An 18,163-nucleotide genomic window follows, 5' to 3' on the forward strand; every position below is an offset into this window, starting at 1 on the left:
GCCAGGACCTGGGCGGACCCATTGTCCCGCTGGGCGCCGGAGGCTGACGTTAGAGACCTCCGGGGCTCAGCCCCGGGAGCCTGAGGAAGGGGCCAAAATCGGCTGGCCGGACCAGCCAGCCTCAACATACGGAGCCAGGGGCTCCACAGACGACACTGCCCCAGGGCACCTTTTCAGCCCTTCCCTTCCTCCAGGACCCCTGTCCTGACCCCCTGCCACCCATAACCCAGCCCGGAGGTGCAGGAAGGACAGAGTAGCCTGTAGTGCCACATTCCTGACTTTCCACCCTCAGGGACTGATTTCTTTCTAATCCAGGCAAACAGCACCCCCAGGAGACCTAGTCTCTACCATACTGAGGCTCAGAAATCAACACAAATAGGTTTAATTTTATTACAGAAAGTTCTGCTTGATCAGGGGAGCCAGTCCCTTCAGGAGACAGCTGGAATGCTGGGCTTGGAGCCAGTGGCACCAGCAGGATCAGGTGGGGTCAAGCCTGGGGCTGAGAAGTTGGGGAGGCCCAGGAAGCTTGGGCTGATTTTGCTTCTTGAGATTGCATGAGGGACCCCCCAAATCTGTAGGTGCAGGGTGACCCAGAAGTAAGCTCAGGGCTGTGCTGCACCATGCCTGAGCCCTAAGGGAGGTGATGCAGGCCCCACAGGCAATATGTGCTGCTCACAGATACCTTACACACACATGGAACGCCTGTGACCACCCCCACAACAAGGGCCTCTCAGGACACCTCCTATGCATCCACACATACATGGACCCCTAGTACCACTCTCCACATAAACATGGGACTTCTCACAGCCACACACACACACGCGCATGGACACAGCCACAAACAAGCATGGACATGCAGGTCGTGGTGGCTCCTCCTGACCAGTGCCTCTTTGCCTGCTTCCAGCCACCTACACATCTGTGCTCTTGGAGCTGGACCTGGAGGCAGGGTAGGGCCGGTGTGTCAGGGACTCCCCCAGGCCCAGGCCTGCCCCAGCCCAGCCGCTTCTCCTCCCTACCGTAGCTTCTTCCGCAGAGTCTCATACTTCTCCTCCAGAACCTTGTTTTTCACTGACTGTGGGATGTCGGGCACAAACCATGCGGCAATGAGTTTGATGCACAGGGCGACATGCTGGGGGTGGGGGTGGCACAGGGCAGCAAGGTCAGGCTGAGTAAGGGCCAGGAGAAGACTGAAGAGAATGGTGCCCACTGAGACCCACCCCACTAGTTCTACCCACCTCAAAGAGGATGAGAAAGGCCAGGCGGATGGCCAGGAGGAACCAGAACTGCGCAGTAAGGTTGTAGTCCTCATCTCGGTAGTCTCGGTACCTGGGATAAAGAAGTACCTTGGTCAGGGTTCAGGAGCTCAGAGGGCATGCATGGGGTGGAGGGTTCCAAACCTGCACACAGTCACATTTTCTGAGCCCCGAATCTTCTTGGGGTCCTGGAAGTGCTTCGTGTGGAAGACAGAGAGGCTGTGGTTGACATAGCCAGTGAGGCAGCTGGGGAAGAGAAAGGAGGGTGGGCACAGAGTGCCTCATCCTTGGGGATGCTGCCCAGGAGCTGTAGTGTATCTGTTGAGATAGTCAGGGTGGGGCACAACCCAGCATCCTCGTTTCCCCCATACGTGGCCACTGGGGGCCAGGGGAGGCCATGGGGCCACTGGCTGCAGGGCTAAAGGGCACATTCCTGGGCTGTAACACAGTAGCCCTGGGGAGCCCAAGGAGTTGGACATATCTCTGCTTTGCCCTCCTCCCAGGGCAGAGCAGGGTCCAACTTGGGAGGGGAGCTGTTCTGGCTGAGCCTCAGTCTCCCATGGAGTCCATTGGTTATCCTGGGCTCCAGCCAGGTTCTGTGGGTTGGAAGGGCAGGGCAGGAAGTACCCCCAGTCTACCCCACTGCACCTGGGTGGCCCCAGGAGCATCCAGCTCCTTTCAGGAGAGAGGACCTGGGCTTAGCTGTGGTGGGTAGCTTCTCGGGGGCCTTACTCGACTTTTTGGTGGGGCTCCTTTTGGCATGGGCTGTCACGGTACTTGTAGATCACACGTGGGATGAACTCAGAGGTGAAGGCTATGACCATCCCATTGGCAATGACTGCCAGCACACCGATGGTCTCCAGTACCTGCAGCCATGTCCCTAGGCCATAGTAGTGAGGTACAGGGTATAGACCCTCAATCCCTGATCAACAGGTACCCCCAAGGCTGGCCTGTCTCAGCCCATGGCACCCTGTTACACCCATAGTAGGTGTGTTCTGCTCTAGGAGATCCCCAGCCAAGACAGGCATGGCATGGGCTCAGCTCTCCTGCACCACCCCTTCACCCTGACATGGATAGGGAGGGACACTCAAGTCCTCAACCTCCATCTTCCTTAACTGTTAAGGCCACCACCAGGCTTCTCCACCCCTGGGTCTCATCCAGGGCAGGACCACTAAACCTGAGCCTGAGGCCCGGTTCTTTCCCAAGACCTCTCCAGTTCCCCATGTTGAGCACCTCTGTTCCCCAATCCAGCCATCTCAAGGTTCTAGTTTGGGTGCTAGAGGCTCCTGCTCCCAGCTTCTGGCCCCAACCATAGGACCCCCATGTCCTGGAGTCCAGCTCCTCTGCCTGCCCACCATCTGGCTGCACATCCTTCGCCCAGATCCTAGTCGCTCTCAGGAAGGCCCTGCAAGGGGCATCCAGCTTGCCTTTTCCTGGGACAGAGCCCACAGGCTGAACTGGGCTGGGGAGAGTCTATGGAAGAGAGGGGGCTCCTGTCAAGGCTCTTCCCAGGCCCCTGACCACTGCCCCATCAGGCCCTGACCAATGTCCTTGGCCTTGCGTGGCACCAGCCGCTGGTGCAGCTGCACCATCTTGATGGCGTCCAGGCGGATTTCCACCATGTTGCTGAAGAGCGCAAGCAGTGGTGCCAGGGGGAAGGCGGCCACGAAGATGGTGGTGAAGCCATACTGGATCACTGTGATGGACATGCTTGTCACCCTGGGCTCCAGGGTCTGCCTGCCCTGCCCCAGCCCCCACCCAGCCCCACGCACTCATCTCCATGAACTCTTCAAACAGGGTGAAGGTAGTGACTGAGTTCAGGCGGTAGTTTCGCTGCCAGTCCCGGAGCTCAGGGTCACAGGCCCAGCAGCCCCACAGCACACGCCACTTATAGGCCAGCCACCTGTGGGTAGGGAGAGTGGTGGGCACAGATTGGGGAGGCAAGGGACAGAGCAAGGAGCAGGTAGGCGTGGGGTGCTCACGGCCACAGGTACTCCATGCAGTTGCTGAGCGTTTGCTTCAGGCCCATGATGATGGCCATCTGCACAAACAGGTCCATCATGCAGCCGCTGAGGTGGCACTGTGGGGGCCAGGGAGGGTCAGCATGAAGGTCAGGAGGGCACATGGGGACAAGGCAGCAAGTCTCAAGGTGGACTGACCTCCTCCAGCTTCCACAGGCCGGCCAGCCGCGTGGAATTCCCAGGGTGACCATTGATCCTAGGGAGAAAACTGAGCCCTGAGAACGAGTGCGGCCAGTGTCCTGCCCTGCAGGCAGGGTTGCAGTAGCCAGGGAGGGTGCGGGACAGAAAAGAAACAGGGCTGGTAGAGGCAGCAGCCCACACCTGAGTACCCACTCCTGGGGCTTACACGCTGTGTGGACAGCTCAGCCTCCAAACATAACTGCTCACAGGCTCAGACATATTCTGCACAAGGTCATCCAGGCCTGGCCTCAGCCTCTCCCTATGCACACACAGATACTTTATATATAAAATTATCTGCTTTCTGTACATGACCAAAAACCTAAACTATTTTAGCCCGGTATCGTGGCACACTCCCATAATCCTAGTTACTTGGAAGGCTGAGGCAGGAGGATCAGAGAAGTCAGAGGTGAGCCTCAACACCTTATCAAGACCCTGTGTCAAAAAATAAAAGGACTGGGGGTGTAGTTCAGAGGTGGAGCCCTTGGCTAGCACATGCAAGGTCCTGGGCTGACTCCCCAGTATGGCAAATACAGGCATACAATACATACAAAAATACACATACACACATATCTATAAACTTTTTTTTTTTTTTGTACCGGGGATGAAACTTGGGTCCCTGTGCTTTCGAAGCAGGCTCCAGAACCACTGAGCTAAATCCCTGGCTCTATAAACTAAAGAGGCATATGTTCAATGTTGAAATCCCAGACTCATCATCATTATAGTCATCATAATTTGGGGGGCAGTGCTGGAGAGAGAACCCAGGGACTTTTCACCGAGTGACATTCCCCCCTTTTTTTCTAATCTTTTGATACATAGTCTTGCTAAGTCACTAAGCTTCCCAGGCTGGGTTCAAGCTTGTGATCCCCCTGCCTCAGCCTCGTGGAGTCCTGGGGTTACAAGCATGTGGCACCATGCCCAGCTTCATGAAAACAATTATTTGACATGGTACTGGAATTACTGGCAAATAGGCAAGAGAAATATGAGGTGTAACTAACATAAATCTACAAAGGAAAATGTAACTGTTTTACAAAATATGTCATATAACTGGAAAATCAAAATAAATCAAATGAAACACTGAGTGGATAAATCTCCTGACAAGCACTCAGAGCGGCTGGAAAGCAGGCGTTGAGCAGAGCTGGCTTCTGAGTGTGCAGCCAAAGCCCTAGGGATGGTGCTTGAGAAAATTCCAGTCACAGACACCACAAGTATTGTGAAATGAGCAGAATGAAATGCGTGGGGCCCCGTGGGACCCACACAGAGAAAACGTGAGCCCTACTGAAAAATATGGGAAGACAAACCGAGAACCCCGTCCCCCACAAGAAGAGCCAGGGGACATCTGTGGTAGGAAGGATGAGGGGCCCCAAGACAAGGGCCGCTGATTCCTGGAGCCAGTGACTGGTCTCCCTCCCTGCAAGGAGCTCCCTCCAACAGGCCATACAAAGATGAGAGTCAGCTGACGTTACTGCAAGCTTTCTCAGTGGGGAACAGGGACTCGGCCTGGCATTTCTGACTTGGAGACAGAGAGAGCACCTCAATGCAGACATCCCTGCAGGTTTTTCCTAAAAGCAGCTTGAGTGCTTGCAGGACTGACCCACTCTGGTTGGGTGGGTGTCCATGACACACAAGGACACTGGTGACCCACCAGGCTGCAGGAGAATCACCTTTGAGGCCCAGGCTGGGGCATGCTCTATGTGTTATGAGCATGGATTATCTTTACATGTGAAAGAACAGTCTGGGCACTGGGAAGGAGAGACGAGCAGGAAAGAGCAGTGGAGGGAGTGACACACCTGCCCAAGATGAAGGCAACATAGATGAGGGAGGAAAAGTGGGCGAAGAACTGCAGTGTGAAGAACTTCACGGTGAACTTGCTCTCACGCTCTGAGAAGGTCCTGGGCTTCTCTGGAATGAGATGAGGCTGTTGTCGTCCAACCTAGTCCTCTCCAGACCACTAGGATCAGCACAGCCCCATGCATGACAGGAATCCCAGCCTATCTCTGATGGAGGCTCCAAGAACCTCAGCTGTGAACCCTCCCGTGCCCAGAGAGGGCAGGGCCATCCTCTCACCAAAGTCGCAAAGCTTCAGGGCCACACGCTTGTTGACCTGTGAGCAGAGGGCACTGAGTGGCTCATCTGGGCCATGAGGACCCCCACTACCCCCCTTTCCTGTCCCCACCTCAGTCATGATAACGATGGTCAGGTAGTGCACCAGGGCCCCAGTCACCACCACAGCTGTGGTCACCTGGTTTTCCAGGAAAGGCCAAGCCAAGTTGCTGAAGAGGGCAGCAGCCAGCACGCGGTAGACCACCAGCAAGTGTGCCATGCCAATCATGAGGCAGATCTGCAGAGGGGAGGCTGGTGGGTGGGCACGGAGGGCTGCACAGATGGGTGTCCAGCCCCCATAAGCCCCTAGGTACCATGAGCAGAGACAGGACCAGGATGATGGTGCTACGTAGGAAGGAGTGCTGGTGCGGCCGGAGCTTGTAGTCAGGGCAGTTAATGAGCTCAAGCACCATTTCTTCCTGGGGAGGTCACCAGATATGTCTCAGACATAACCCATGTCTCAGACACGTGACATGTTCCTCAGACATGGGACATGTTCTTCAGGCATGAGGACGATGCCTCAGACATGGGACATTTTCCTCAGACACAGAGACATGTTCCTCAGACATGAAGACAATGCTCAAACACGAGACATTTTCCTCAGACAAGGGGGATGTGTTCCTCAAACATAGGGGCATGTTCCTCAGACACAAGGACAATGCCTCAGACACAAGACACTAAAAGCTGACGGCCTGGGCCACTATCCCTGCCTTACCTGGTCCTCGTCCCACCCGTACAGGTCCCAGTGCAGGACCACACTCGCTCGCTGCCGCTTCCAGAACTCCAGGAACATGGTGGCTGTAGTGGGGTGTGGAGAGCTTCGTGGTGGGGGAGGGCGACCTGGAGCTCAAGCTGACCATCCCCCAGCTCTCCGGGTGGGTCTGCAGCAACTTACCCCACAAAGCCATGAAGATGGCAAACAGCACAGTCCCCTCGTTGTCAAAGAGGTGAGTGATCTAGGGAGAGGGGTGATGTGGGCTTGGGGTCAGCCCCCACCTGCATCCCCCAGGCCAGGGGAGTCCACTTTGGGGCATGAACCATGCTGCCCTTCTCAGGCCCTGGGGACCCTAGCAGCAAACCTTTGCAAAAGTACAGGTGACTGAGAGTGGCTGGTAGCTGTTGCTGTCACCAATAGGACACATGAAGATGTCGTCAGCCTCACAGATCTCCTTGCTGGAGGCAGGGACAAAGATGGCACCAGCTCTTCCCAGATACCCCAACCTGGCTCTCCCTGGGCCTGGCCCCCAGCCCACCTGATCTGGCTGGAGTTAAACAGAGCAAACCCGCTCAGAAAGACGATGAGGCCCACCACAGCAGCAGGCACCAGCATGTAGGTATACCAGCCGAGCCAGGCGAAGTACAGTGCCACTTTCTCACCAAAGTAGTCTCTACAAGAAAGCTGGCCTGTCAGACACACACTCCACCAAGGCAGCCATCACAGGGGCTGGCAACTGGCTTGGAGTAGCCTCACAGAGAAAGGGAGACTGTGTAGGACCAAGCATCTGAGTATGTAGCACGAACAGGTTTGCATAGGCACAGGTGCACCTGAGGGGGGATAGGTATGCCCATGGGATGAACAAGTGTGCTTGGGGGGGACAGGTGCACCCATGGGAGGGACAAGTATGCCTGTAGAGTCATGGGTATATCTCCTGCAGGCACAGATGGCCTGTTACCTGATAGCATCAATTGGCTGCTCCTGGAGCATGTTTCTCCACCGGGCCCACTTCGTCTTCAGGTCTTCCTCCCCCTGGGTGGGTGACGGACAGTGAGCACTTCCTGTTTAGGGTCCAGCCCTCAGCCCACTCCCAGCTCGCTCAACCCTCACCCTGTGCAGGGGGAACTTGGTCTCAAAGACCCCATCTTTCACCAAGTCCTCGAAGGAGTCTGGGGGTCACGAGAGTTCATGTCAGAGGGCAGTTGGAACAAAGGAGGAACCTTCGGGTCAGCACCATCCCAGCCACCTGCCCATCTGCTCTCACCACCAGCTGCTGTCTTGCTGTTCAGAACAAAGTTCACAATTCGGATTCTGAAACCCAAAAGTAGAGTCAGGACAGTCCTGTGAAACCTCAGGGGGCCCAGTCAGCTGGGACCCTCCCCACTTCCATTCCTCCCCTCACCTGATCGGCCCCAGCCATGGCCTCCAGGGTGGGCACTGCTGGGTTCCCTTGTCCCCGCTGCACTCCTGTGTGTGCAGCCCTCCCTTAGGCCTGGCTGAGAGCCCCCAACTGTGCCCCCTGCCAGCTCTGCATGTGTCCCCAATACCCCTGACAGCCATCTTGCCTATATGGAGACAGGCTCAGAGCAGCAAACATCTTTTACCAGTGTCCCATGAACAGGCCCAGCTGAGCTCTGAGGGCCTGGCCAGGGCTAGGCAGGTGAGGAAAAAGACAAAGGGAGGGGATGTGCTGAGAGAAGTAGGTGCTTGGTGACCTTTGGAGCTGGGTGTCTGGGGACAGATGTGGAGAGCAGGGACATCTATCCAGCTGGACAGGAAGGTCTGGGAGATGACGGCCTCAGAGTCCAGGAGGGACAGCTGAGTCTAGGGCTCTCCAGTCCTGCTCACATTTTCCAGCTGGCTTAGACCCTGTGTCCCTGGGGAACACAGAATATTCCAAGCAGAAAGGACCATCATCCCTTATCAAGGGCTTGGACAGGAAGGCACAGAGCCCTGCTTACACAGGTGCTGTTGTCCTGCCTCAAGGGCTCAGGGAGTCCTCTGCTCTGCCTAGACCGGATGGGCTGGGCGCAGCTTCTCACCTTGTAGTAGCTGGGATAGTGGTCGGTCTGACCTTCTCCAGACTTGGGGCAGGACCTTCTGGCTCCATGAGGAGGGTACGGTACAAATCGAAGATCCTGTTGTCAGCTCGGATCCCATAAAACACATGTTTCTGGTCCTCTCTCACCTGGGGGTGGGCCACATGCCACCCTGTCTTCCACCGGGAGTTGCCCTCCCCCACCCTGGCCTAGCCCTGCCCTCTGCTGACTGCCACCCACCTTGACATGGAAGCCTCTTCTCTTCAGCTCCTCCAGAAACTGCTTCTGTCGCTCAACCTGCCTGAATCTCATCTCTGTGTGGTACTTGGCCACAAGGATGAAGTCCCACTGCTCAGAGGGCTCTGCCTGGAGAGGGAGTGTGGGATGAGGCCAGGCAGGGACCCAGGAGGAAGGGAGTAGAGGTCAGGGCCAGGCCATGGGAGGGGCCTTGTGGAACAGAGCTGGCACCCAGGGAGGGAGTTTTGGGATGGGGCCGGACCCACCTCACAAGTACTGATCTCCATCAGTGGGAAGCTGTCCCCTTCTGTCCCCACCAGGACCTGTAAGCTCTCTTCACCCTGAGGGGCAGACAAAGGGATGGGAGAAGGGAGGGCAAGTGGGTCCCTTACTGTGTTCTTTCTGCAGCCTCTAGACAGGTGCTCAGACTCCAGAGGTGTAAGGCAGCTCCACAGCTGGGACAGGCAGCCAGAAACAAGTCAGCAAATGTGTAAGTGCAGGTGGAGGCAAGGCCAAGGATGGCCACAAGTGGATGATAGGCCAGAAAGTAACAACGACCACCCCTAACCAACCAGTCCATGTGGAAACCTGCAGAAGGAGCCATCTATCAGGAGAGACGGCCCCTTTCCACAGAGGGAGGAGGTGCAGATAGGTGTCACAGCAGGGGAGCTGGTGAGCAGTGGGTGGGTGAAGAGACAGGGACCTTGGGGCATCAGGAAGGTGCAGGTCAGACCCTGTACTCCTACATTGCTGGACGTGCATGCAGTGAAGCACAAACTCAGGGAACGTTTCACACTGTGTTTAGACTTAGGCTCCTACACCCCCACTTGGCAGAGCAGCTAAGTGCACAACCGTTCACATTAATACTTTGGAGAGCCCGAAGCCACTGAGGGGGCTGGAACTCCAAGATGTGCTGAGCCCAGGAAGAGTCAGCCCAGGGAAAACAAGAGGCATGTGGGGTATGTCCCTGCCCCCGAAGACCCTGAGCTGGCTGTAGGACTTCAGGTGGCTGCTGTTAATTATGAATGGATCTCAGATCCAGCCAGTTCTCCCTCTTGCTGTGGGCTGGACTTGTGCTCAGAGAAGAATGTGGCAGGAGACAGCATCGCTTTGAAGAGGGGACCCCAGCAGACACTCTGACCAGGCCAGGTGGGCCAAGGTTGCCTGCAGTGTTAGGACATCAGGCAGCCTTGACAGGATGCTGGAAATAGGACACAACCCCTCCCCTAAACCAGTCCTTCTACAGTGAGAAGACCACAGGCAAGCTGAGAGGGACACATCAGGACATGCAAACACAGATTCAGGTCACCAGGAGGGTACTGAGCGACCCTCGCAAGGAGGGGAAAGGACACATGCAGGGGCGACACTGGTGTTGGGATCATCTGGAATCCTCTGAGCAGCGTGTCTTCATGAGACATGGCCATCAGAGGAAACCACACCATTTTCCTGACTCTGTCAAAGCTAAAACCATCTCACATAATAATATTTTTAAAAGCAAGATTCAAATGCTTACTTGCTACATAGTACAGTTTTGGCATTGTGAAAAGCAGGTAACAAAGCTTTGCTTTTCAGAAATAGTGTGGATGGGATAAAGCTGCAACATGATGGAGGAGTCAGGGCAGGGTTCTGCAGTCCCGGTGGGTGCTGGGTGCTCTGCAGGGAGGGGTAGACAGGACGGGTCACCAAGCAAGCTTTTTCCAAACATAGTGGGGGCGGTTGGGGAGACTCCAACAGCAGGGAGCCCTGGGCTAGTCGGATTGTGGGTGGTGGAACAGGCTGTGGAGACTGAGCCTGTCCATGCCCCACATGAGGGCCCTGGCAGCATCCTGGCTGGCAACTTCAGGGTTGGCACAGGAACCCTGTGCACCACCAGTCTCAGAGGGAACAGGCCTCTCTCGGCACCCTCCCTCTCCCTCACTGTGGCACATCACCCAAAGTGAAGCTGCTCTCCTGGCCACACAGTGGCCCGGGCCTGACCCTGTGCCACATCACCCCACAGCCAGGACCTTGCTCTTGCTGGTCCCCACCTGCATTTCCTGCCCTTCTCAACCACATTCCTGCCACCTCCTCCAGAAAGGGTCACTTGACTGCTCCAGCCAGTAGGCCCTCCAGGACTGCCAGTAATAAGGCCACTAAGTCACATTTGCATTTCAGATAAACAGCAGGTGCCAGGGGCCCAGGATTTAGCTCAGTGGTTCCGCCACCTGCCTTGCAGCACAAGGAGCCAAGTTCAATCCCCAGTACCAAAAAAAAAAAAAAAAAACCAAAAAAACCAACAAAACAAAAAAACATCAGGTGCCTTGTCTTTTTTCTTTTATTTAGTACTGGAGATTGAACTCAGGTCCTACAGGCTGAGCTACAAACCCCAGCTCTTTCTATTTTTCACTTTGAGACGGGTTTTCACTAAATTGCTAATTATTCAGGCTGGGCTTGAACTTTTCATCCTCCTGACCCAGCCTCCCAGAGTGTGAAGATTGCAGATAGGCACTACCACACCCGACTCAACAGATGCCTTTTCATGTAAGTATAACAATGATTGCCTGGGACATACCTATACAGAAAAAAAAATGGTTGTTTATCTGGAAATCCTTTTTTTTTTTTTAATCTGGAAATCTGTTCATGGCTTTGTGCTGCTGAGTCTGCACCCCTACTCCAGCCCTGCCTTGTCTGGACCACAGAAGCTGGAAAATGATTGTATCGGCAGCAGGGTGCTGTGCATGTGCTCTGAGGGGCCTGAAGCCACACTTTGCCCATCCTGGGTGTCCCCTCCCAAGGTGCAGTTCCCACTGTCCTCCACCCACCCCAGATTCCTGGGCTCCCTGGCTGCCACCCCCAGCACACAGAGCCTGGACTCAAGTGTGGCCTGCAGTAACTAAAACTTCTGCCAGGCGTGGTGGCACACGTCTATAATCCCAGCACTCAGGAGGCTGAGGCAGGAGGATTGCTGCGAGTTCAAGACCAACCGGGGCTACACAGTGAGTTCCAGGTCAGTCTCAACTACATAGTGAGACTCTGTCTCAAAAAACCAAAAAACGAGTTCAAGCAACCGGGGCTACACAGTGAGTTCCAGGTCAGTCTCAACTACATAGTGAGACTCTGTCTCAAAAAACCAAAAACAAAACAAAATAAAACTTCCCCAGTCCTGATTCGGGAAAAACCTGCACTCAGACAGGGGTGCAGACAGGGACGGCACCCCTCCATGGTCTCAGGAAAGGGGACAAAGTCTCAACCAGACATGACTGGCCAGGAGCTCTGGTGTCGCCAGTCAACCCACTGAGCAGTTCAGCAGGTGAGTTGGTGAGTGAAATGGGTCTTCATGCGTTTAAATTTGGCCTTGGGAAGGACCCCCCCATCCAGAACCCCTTGACGCCAGCCCAAAGCTACAAAACATGTAGGACAAGTAAGGGGGTCATGAGACCAGAGTGGAGTTTGGAGACAAGGCTAAGGAGGAGTCTGAGACAAGGAGCAACCTGAGGCCATTCTGAGAGGCTATCCCTGGCGAGCCCCAGCAATGAGGCACGGAGAACTAGGGGCTGTGGAATGCCAGGCCCAGCCTTACCATCAGCAGACCTGAGAGGACAGCCAGCCCTGGCTCTGATGTTCCCAACCCTCTCCTGAGCCTTAGTTTCCTCATCTGTAGCATGGTGTGGCATCACTCCTACTTCACAGTCACCTAATGATAGGCACAGGCAGGAAGAGGATGGACAAGGCCACACACCTGGCCATGGGGCTTCATGTGTCCTCCCCTCCCACCCACCGACTTTACAGGCCAGGCTCCTGGTGTACCAAACTGTTGTGTGGGGCTGAGAGCCAATGGTGCAACCTCTGGAACCCAGGGATCAGAGCTCCTAGCCACCGCTGTATAGAACAACAGTGCTGGGATCCTGCTTCCACGGTCACTTGGCTAGCCTCCAGGTCAGGGAGGGCAGAGGGGCCAGCTGTGCAGCTCTGACGCTCTCCAGCACCAACCAGGCCCAGCCAGTGGGCCACACAATGCACACGTGTGTACGTCCCAGCTGCACACCTGTGGCCTCGTCACCCTGCCTGAAGGCCCCTCATCCCTCACGTCACAGTCAGACCTGGTGCATTCTGCAGTGTCCTCATCCACAGGGGGGACCCTGTACCCTCCCTGCTGTGCAGAATCCACCCTCACCGCCTGGGGCACCCAGCGGGGCCCTCTTTCCACCTGCCCTATGTGTCCTGCCTCCCTCCAGGGTCCAGCACCACCTGCCATCGGTCAGCTCATCTTTCCCTGCCCCTGCCCAGATGATGAGGTAGCTTGTTCCAAGAATCATGAGTGGACACCAAAGGCTGGAGGGGTGGTGGCTACTGGGAGGGTGGTGACCCAGAGCTTGGCCTTGTAGGGCAAGAGGTTGGCAGAAGGCAAGTATGGGCAGCATTCCTGGGAGAGAAATATGTGTGTGGGCTGTTTCTGAGAGGCAAGGTACAGTTGGTGCCTGGGACTCTGTTCTCAGCACTTCCAGGGTCTCAGTCCTTAACACCTCTGAGAATTGATAGCTACTACTTGTTGTGACCAACTACTCAGCACCTCTGAGGGCTTGGTAGTTACTATTCTCAGGGACTCAGTCCTCAACACTTTCAAGGACTCAGTCCTCAGCACCTTTGGAAACTTGGCAGTTACCACTCCTCAGCACAGTCCTCAGCACTTCAGCTTTGCAGAAGCATAAAGGGCAAGAAGGGAGCCACCAGGAGATGAAGCTGGAGGTGAGCAGAAGCCAGATCAGGGAAGGCTGCTCTCAGGGAGCTTGGAGCTCAGCAGAAGCAATGGGGAGCCACAGAAAAAAACCTGACAGGAAGCACCAGTCCTCTGAGTTACCAAGGACTGATATGCTCACTCAGCAAGCAGGGGCTGCTCCCCACCTACCTAGCCAGCCCAGTCTCTCCTTGCTCTCTTGGGCAGCAGGGCTGACAGGAGGACACTGGGGCCACACTAAGCAGCAGGTGCCAGAGCTGGATGTGGGCAGAGACGGAAGGAGTAACCAGCCTCAGCCACATCTAGAGGCTGGGGCTAAGAGGAGGCTGGTTTCACTCTCCTCCTCTCTGGGACTCCTCCCTAGGTCTGCCAGGTGCTGGCCCCTGAGCAGGTGACCTCCTCCCTGCCAGGGAGGAGAAAGCCCATTGTCCTGGAGGTCTCCTGTGCCCCAGCCCTTTACTGTGCATAGCAGACTCAGCATCCTGCATCCCAAAGGGGGCCTGCAGAGCCTGGCTGGACACTTGGGCGCCAGCACCTGGAGCCCACAGGCCACCAGGGCACAGGTAAGGGACAGCAGCAGGTCAGCCCCAGGCACCTGAAGGACTCACACAGGAGTCCCTGGAGCCCAACCCTGGGATCTCTAAAACTGCAGGGAGTAGGGAGAGCCACCCTCCTGGGTTCTGCCCAGGGTCCCTCACCCTGGCAGGCTTCCAGGACCCCCAGGGTATGTCCTACAAGACTAGGGGCAGAGCAGGCTGAGCTCACCTGCATGCTGGGCAAGGGCTGCCTGCCGATCCAAGGAGTCCACTGGGCTGGTGTGGTTCCAGTGCCTGCCACCCAGAGTGGCCGTCAGGTGCAGACAGTGCTGCCTACTTCCGTGTGGGGCCTGGCCTCTCTCCCCTTGCCGCACCCAGGAGTCCTGGGGAGGAGCCAGAGGCTGTCACACCACTCCCTCCAGAAAGGGACAAGTGGGAAAAGGATGTGCTGTAAACTAGGGTCATGACACCCTAGGCTAGAGGAAGTGGAGGAGCAGGGGACCCCCCCACAGAGACCCACCATGATGGTACCTCAGTCCGCTCAGAGCCCAGCCCCAGACCCAAACCTCCTCTCCATTCCCAAAGGGGAAACAGGCAAGAGGAGAGGAGAAATCCTGAGAGAACCTGACTTCCACAGGCCCAGGCCAGTGGTGACCCAGGGAGAAGGGATCTCGGGACAGTGATGGCATCCATGTCCCAGGCCAGCAGCCCATCCAAGGCAGCTACTGCTGACATGGAGCTGAGGAGTCACAGGGCCACCTGAGAAAGAGGACAGCATCCAAAGAGTGTGGTAACCACAGGGTCTGTGACAAGACAACATGTGTGGTAAAGGGGTCCTGAGGAGGTTTACTGGTCAGGGATGTGATGGATCACTCAGGGCAATGAAGGGTTTCTTAGCTTGGCTGGAAACTTAAGGACTCAGGGCTGTGGCAGGACACAAACACCAAAACGCACGGCTCAGCCACAGGAACGAGGGCACCCATGGTGTGGAAGTGGTGCAGAGCACCCACATGTGAGGGGTTGGGGACTCCCAGGTGTGAGGGTGGGGCAGCACCCAGGTGTGAGAGGGACATGGGCATCCTGTCAAGGTTCACTGTCAGCCTGGCGTCCTTCTCCCTGGTTACAGGCCTTGGCCTCCATATGTTCACCTGTGCTCCCAAAAGGTACCACATACCCCTCCGTGGTCAGAAAACTGAGGTGGCACAGGTAGGGACGGGAACTGGCATACAGGACTGTGCAGCTCTGCACAGCAAGCCCAGATGAAACCGAAATGGGAAGCCAGCTCATGTACTTCACCTGTAAGGAAGTCTGGAGTTGGCAGTCCATGACCGGCATGCTCTTGGCATGTGTGCGCACATGTGTGTATTACTGGAGATTGTACCCAGGGAGCAGTGAGTTACTTCCCTAGTCCTTTTTTATTTTTTGAAACAAGGTCTCACTAAATTGCTAAATTGCCCAGACTGGCCATGAACTTGTGATCCTCCCAAGCTAGCCTCCAAAGTAGCTGGGATTGTAGGTGTGTGCCACGAAGCACAGCTCAGAATCCCTTTAACGTGTTACTTAAACACCTGGTCTCACCACACAGTCTAAGATGGCTGTTCAAACCCCACGCATCACATCCACATTCCAGGCAGCAGGAGAGGAAAGGTGAAGGGCACCCCACCCTTCTGATGGCTAATCATATGACCACACCTTATTGCAAGTAAGCCTGGGGAGTAAGGATGAAAGCAAAGGACTTGGGGCACCTGCTCCCTCTGCAATGCTGAGTGAGAGTCCAGTCAGCAAGGGCTGTTGAGCACAGGAGTTCAAACTCGGGTCTGTACCACCAGTATCTCTCCCAGCCCCCAGCCTAAACTGCCACCATCAGGGATACTGTGTTTATATTTCTATTGTGCTACAACAACCTGCCAGCCACTCCCAGGTCTACCCCTCCCAGGGTGCCTGCACACTGCACTTTTTCAAGGACTTTACTGGGTTTTCCAGATTCTATTGCCTCAGAAACCAGATACCTTTCTCCTCATTTCCATCCTCCAAGGGCAGCACAAGAGGGAAACTAAACACTGCCGACCTACAGGAAGCTGGGCGCTGGCTTCTCCCACCTCAGCGTTCCACACTCAGGAAAGGGTGCAAAGTCAGTTTAAGCCTCCTGTGCCATCCAGGGAGCAGATAAGCCTGCAAGAAGCATCAAAGCCCTAACACTGCTGGTATTTCAGCCCATTTATCTCACCTTTTGTAAACTGTCCTAAGGGGGAAAATTAAAAATTAATGAAAATATATATAAATATGTCCTTTGCATCCAAAATCGTAAAGCACCTAGATATACAACAAACTCGTAACGCCTTTAGAAGCATTACTGCTGACTGACTTTATTATTGCATTACAGTATTTAAACCTTATTTTCCCCGGGCTCAATCTTAGGCTTTGGCCTCTTGTCTAGATCATGGCTGGGAGAAAGTAATGGTACTGAGGTGACTCCAGCAGGCAGTGCATCGGCACAGCTGCCCTGCCCTTCGTGGGGAGAACCTTGGTCAGGACACGTGGGACTCCTGCTCTTTCCTAGTGGACCCTAGACCTTGTCCTTCCTCCTCCACCAAGGGCAGCAAGGCTGCTGACGATGCCCACTTCTAGCCAGGGGCTGGTGTCCATCTGGAGAGTTCAGGATGCCAAGGTCCAAAGGTGCCCAAGGAACTCCCAGGCAGCAGTGGCACTGCCTGCTTTTACCTTCACTCTTGGGATCTTCACCCTATCCTCCTTCCTTGGGACACATCTAGCCAACCCAGTGGCCAGGGACAGGAGGCCTTCCAGAGGCAGCACCTCCAGGTGAGTCTGGTGGGTGTCCCGGGAACCCATTTTCTGTCTTCTTTCTAGCTATCCTGCGAATTTCCCAGCCGGAGGTCCTGCAGGGAGACCCCTCAGCAGGCAGGGCACCCTCAAGCAGGTGGCTGGGGCGGGGTGGGGGTGGGGTTGTCTCCCAGCAGGGACACTGTGTCTCTCTGCTCCTGCCTCGGTCCTGGAGCTCACAGTCCTACATGCAGGCTCGAGAAGGAGACCCTGGATGGCTCCCCTTCTCACAGTGCCACACTGGGGATGGAGTCACCGTGCTCTCCCGTCCTCGAAACTATTTTTAGACGGAATTTCCACTATTCCACCCTTTACCACCAGGAATGGAACCGAGGCCACGCCCACTGTCCCCAGCCGAACCGGCCGCTTCCTTTCCACCTTGCCTGTCCCAGTCCCCTTCCCGGGGGCCCGAGTACATGGGCAAGGCGGTGGCGAGAAGGAGCTGAACCCAGAGTCGCCGACATTTCTGTGCCTGATTCTCCAGCTCTAACGATGCAAAAATGGAACCGAACGAGTAGTGAAGATCTCAAGTTAGCGTTTTCAGGGCGCTGGAAATTCATCAGCACAGGGTCAAGGCTCGGTGGAGATTGGGAGCTAACGCGTAGGGTCCCTCCGGTATGCTAGCAGTCCAGGGCTCACAGAAGACGGGGCCCCCCAGACCCCGCCCCTCCTGCCCCTCGACCCCGCCCCCCTGCAGTGCGCCTGCGTCGGTTTCTCAGGTCGGGTCCTCAATAGAGATCCTCACGGACCAGCTCACTAGACTCCAGGCGACCCAGGGGCACTGCCCCGGCTGGGCGGCGGAGGGCAGCGGCCTACACCTCGGTCAGGATTCCAGAGTCTGTTAAGAGCATTTACGGGCTTGCAGCCCACCTTCATGCCCTCAGAGTACAGTACTTTCACAGGTAGGTTCGAGAAAGCTGCAAGTACCAAACCCTAACCAAAATGAGGTGGGGGCGTTGCTCGGAATCCCTATCCCTTGCGGGACACCTGCACTTTGCGCTGGTCTGGTCGAAGGCAGAACCCCTTTTGAGATGAGGTTTTCAGGTACTGTATACTGTGAGCAAGCCAGCCCCTGCAGTCAGTTCCTGAGATTAGGGCTTGCTTTCAAACCTGTTTCCCTGATTTCTTCTCTGTCTTTAAAGGTGGCCTTTTGTCTCAATTTCTTTGTCACTATGACAAGTGTACCCTGGGTTATGACTCCTTTGCTAGTCCCATTTTAAAAGTTTTGTTTTAGAAGGCATGTGAGAGATGAGTGTTTTCTTTCACATTAACTGGTGAACATTTTAATCATCTTTTTAGTACTCATTGCCCTCTGCTGAGTTAGAATCATCCTTGGTCTTCACATCTTTTTCATCTGAGTCCTTTCTTCCTGGGAATTCTTTCCAGATAGTTCTTGTAGGTTTAGCTTCGGGGGAGAAGTTTGAATTTTCTTAGGCAGGCTGGGCTGTAGCTTAAAGTAGATACTTGCCTAGTGTGTACAAAGGCCTGGGTTTGATCTCCAGCACTGAAGAAAAAAAAAAAAAAAGG

The 18,163-nt window shown here is 55.4% G+C and overlaps 1 protein-coding gene across 1 annotated transcript; it reads right to left on the bottom strand.

The window, feature by feature from the left end:
• Window positions 1-431: 431 nt before the first annotated feature.
• Ano9 (anoctamin 9) lies at window positions 432-14,093 on the bottom strand. Its single transcript, XM_010640320.2, has 24 exons — window positions 14,025-14,093; window positions 8,812-8,886; window positions 8,549-8,674; window positions 8,312-8,457; window positions 7,534-7,580; window positions 7,380-7,438; window positions 7,228-7,301; window positions 6,808-6,942; window positions 6,634-6,727; window positions 6,450-6,510; window positions 6,270-6,352; window positions 5,869-5,973; window positions 5,628-5,792; window positions 5,519-5,555; window positions 5,242-5,353; window positions 3,413-3,470; window positions 3,236-3,333; window positions 3,026-3,156; window positions 2,797-2,949; window positions 1,986-2,133; window positions 1,398-1,499; window positions 1,236-1,326; window positions 1,017-1,129; window positions 432-936 (listed from the first exon to the last, which is right to left on the bottom strand). Exons 1-24 carry the CDS (start codon window positions 14,028-14,030, stop codon window positions 909-911), a joined length of 2,247 nt encoding a protein of 748 aa, XP_010638622.1. The 5' UTR covers window positions 14,031-14,093; the 3' UTR covers window positions 432-908.
• Between the last annotated feature and the right edge of the window lie 4,070 nt (window positions 14,094-18,163).

The sequence above is a fragment of the Fukomys damarensis genome, unplaced genomic scaffold (assembly GCF_012274545.1).
Source record: "Fukomys damarensis isolate Sample0158 unplaced genomic scaffold, DMR_v1.0_HiC HiC_scaffold_16, whole genome shotgun sequence".
Taxonomy (NCBI): domain Eukaryota; kingdom Metazoa; phylum Chordata; class Mammalia; order Rodentia; family Bathyergidae; genus Fukomys; species Fukomys damarensis.

Excerpts from the sequence above, each read along its gene's own strand:
- Ano9 (XM_010640320.2), bottom strand. Across the intron at positions 6,943-7,227 it reads CAGCCAATTGATGCTATCAG|AGACTACTTTGGTGAGAAAG; the intron begins GTAACAGGCCAT and ends GCTTTCTTGTAG. Across the intron at positions 3,334-3,412 it reads GCCTGTGGAAGCTGGAGGAG|TGCCACCTCAGCGGCTGCAT; the intron begins GTCAGTCCACCT and ends TGGCCCCCACAG.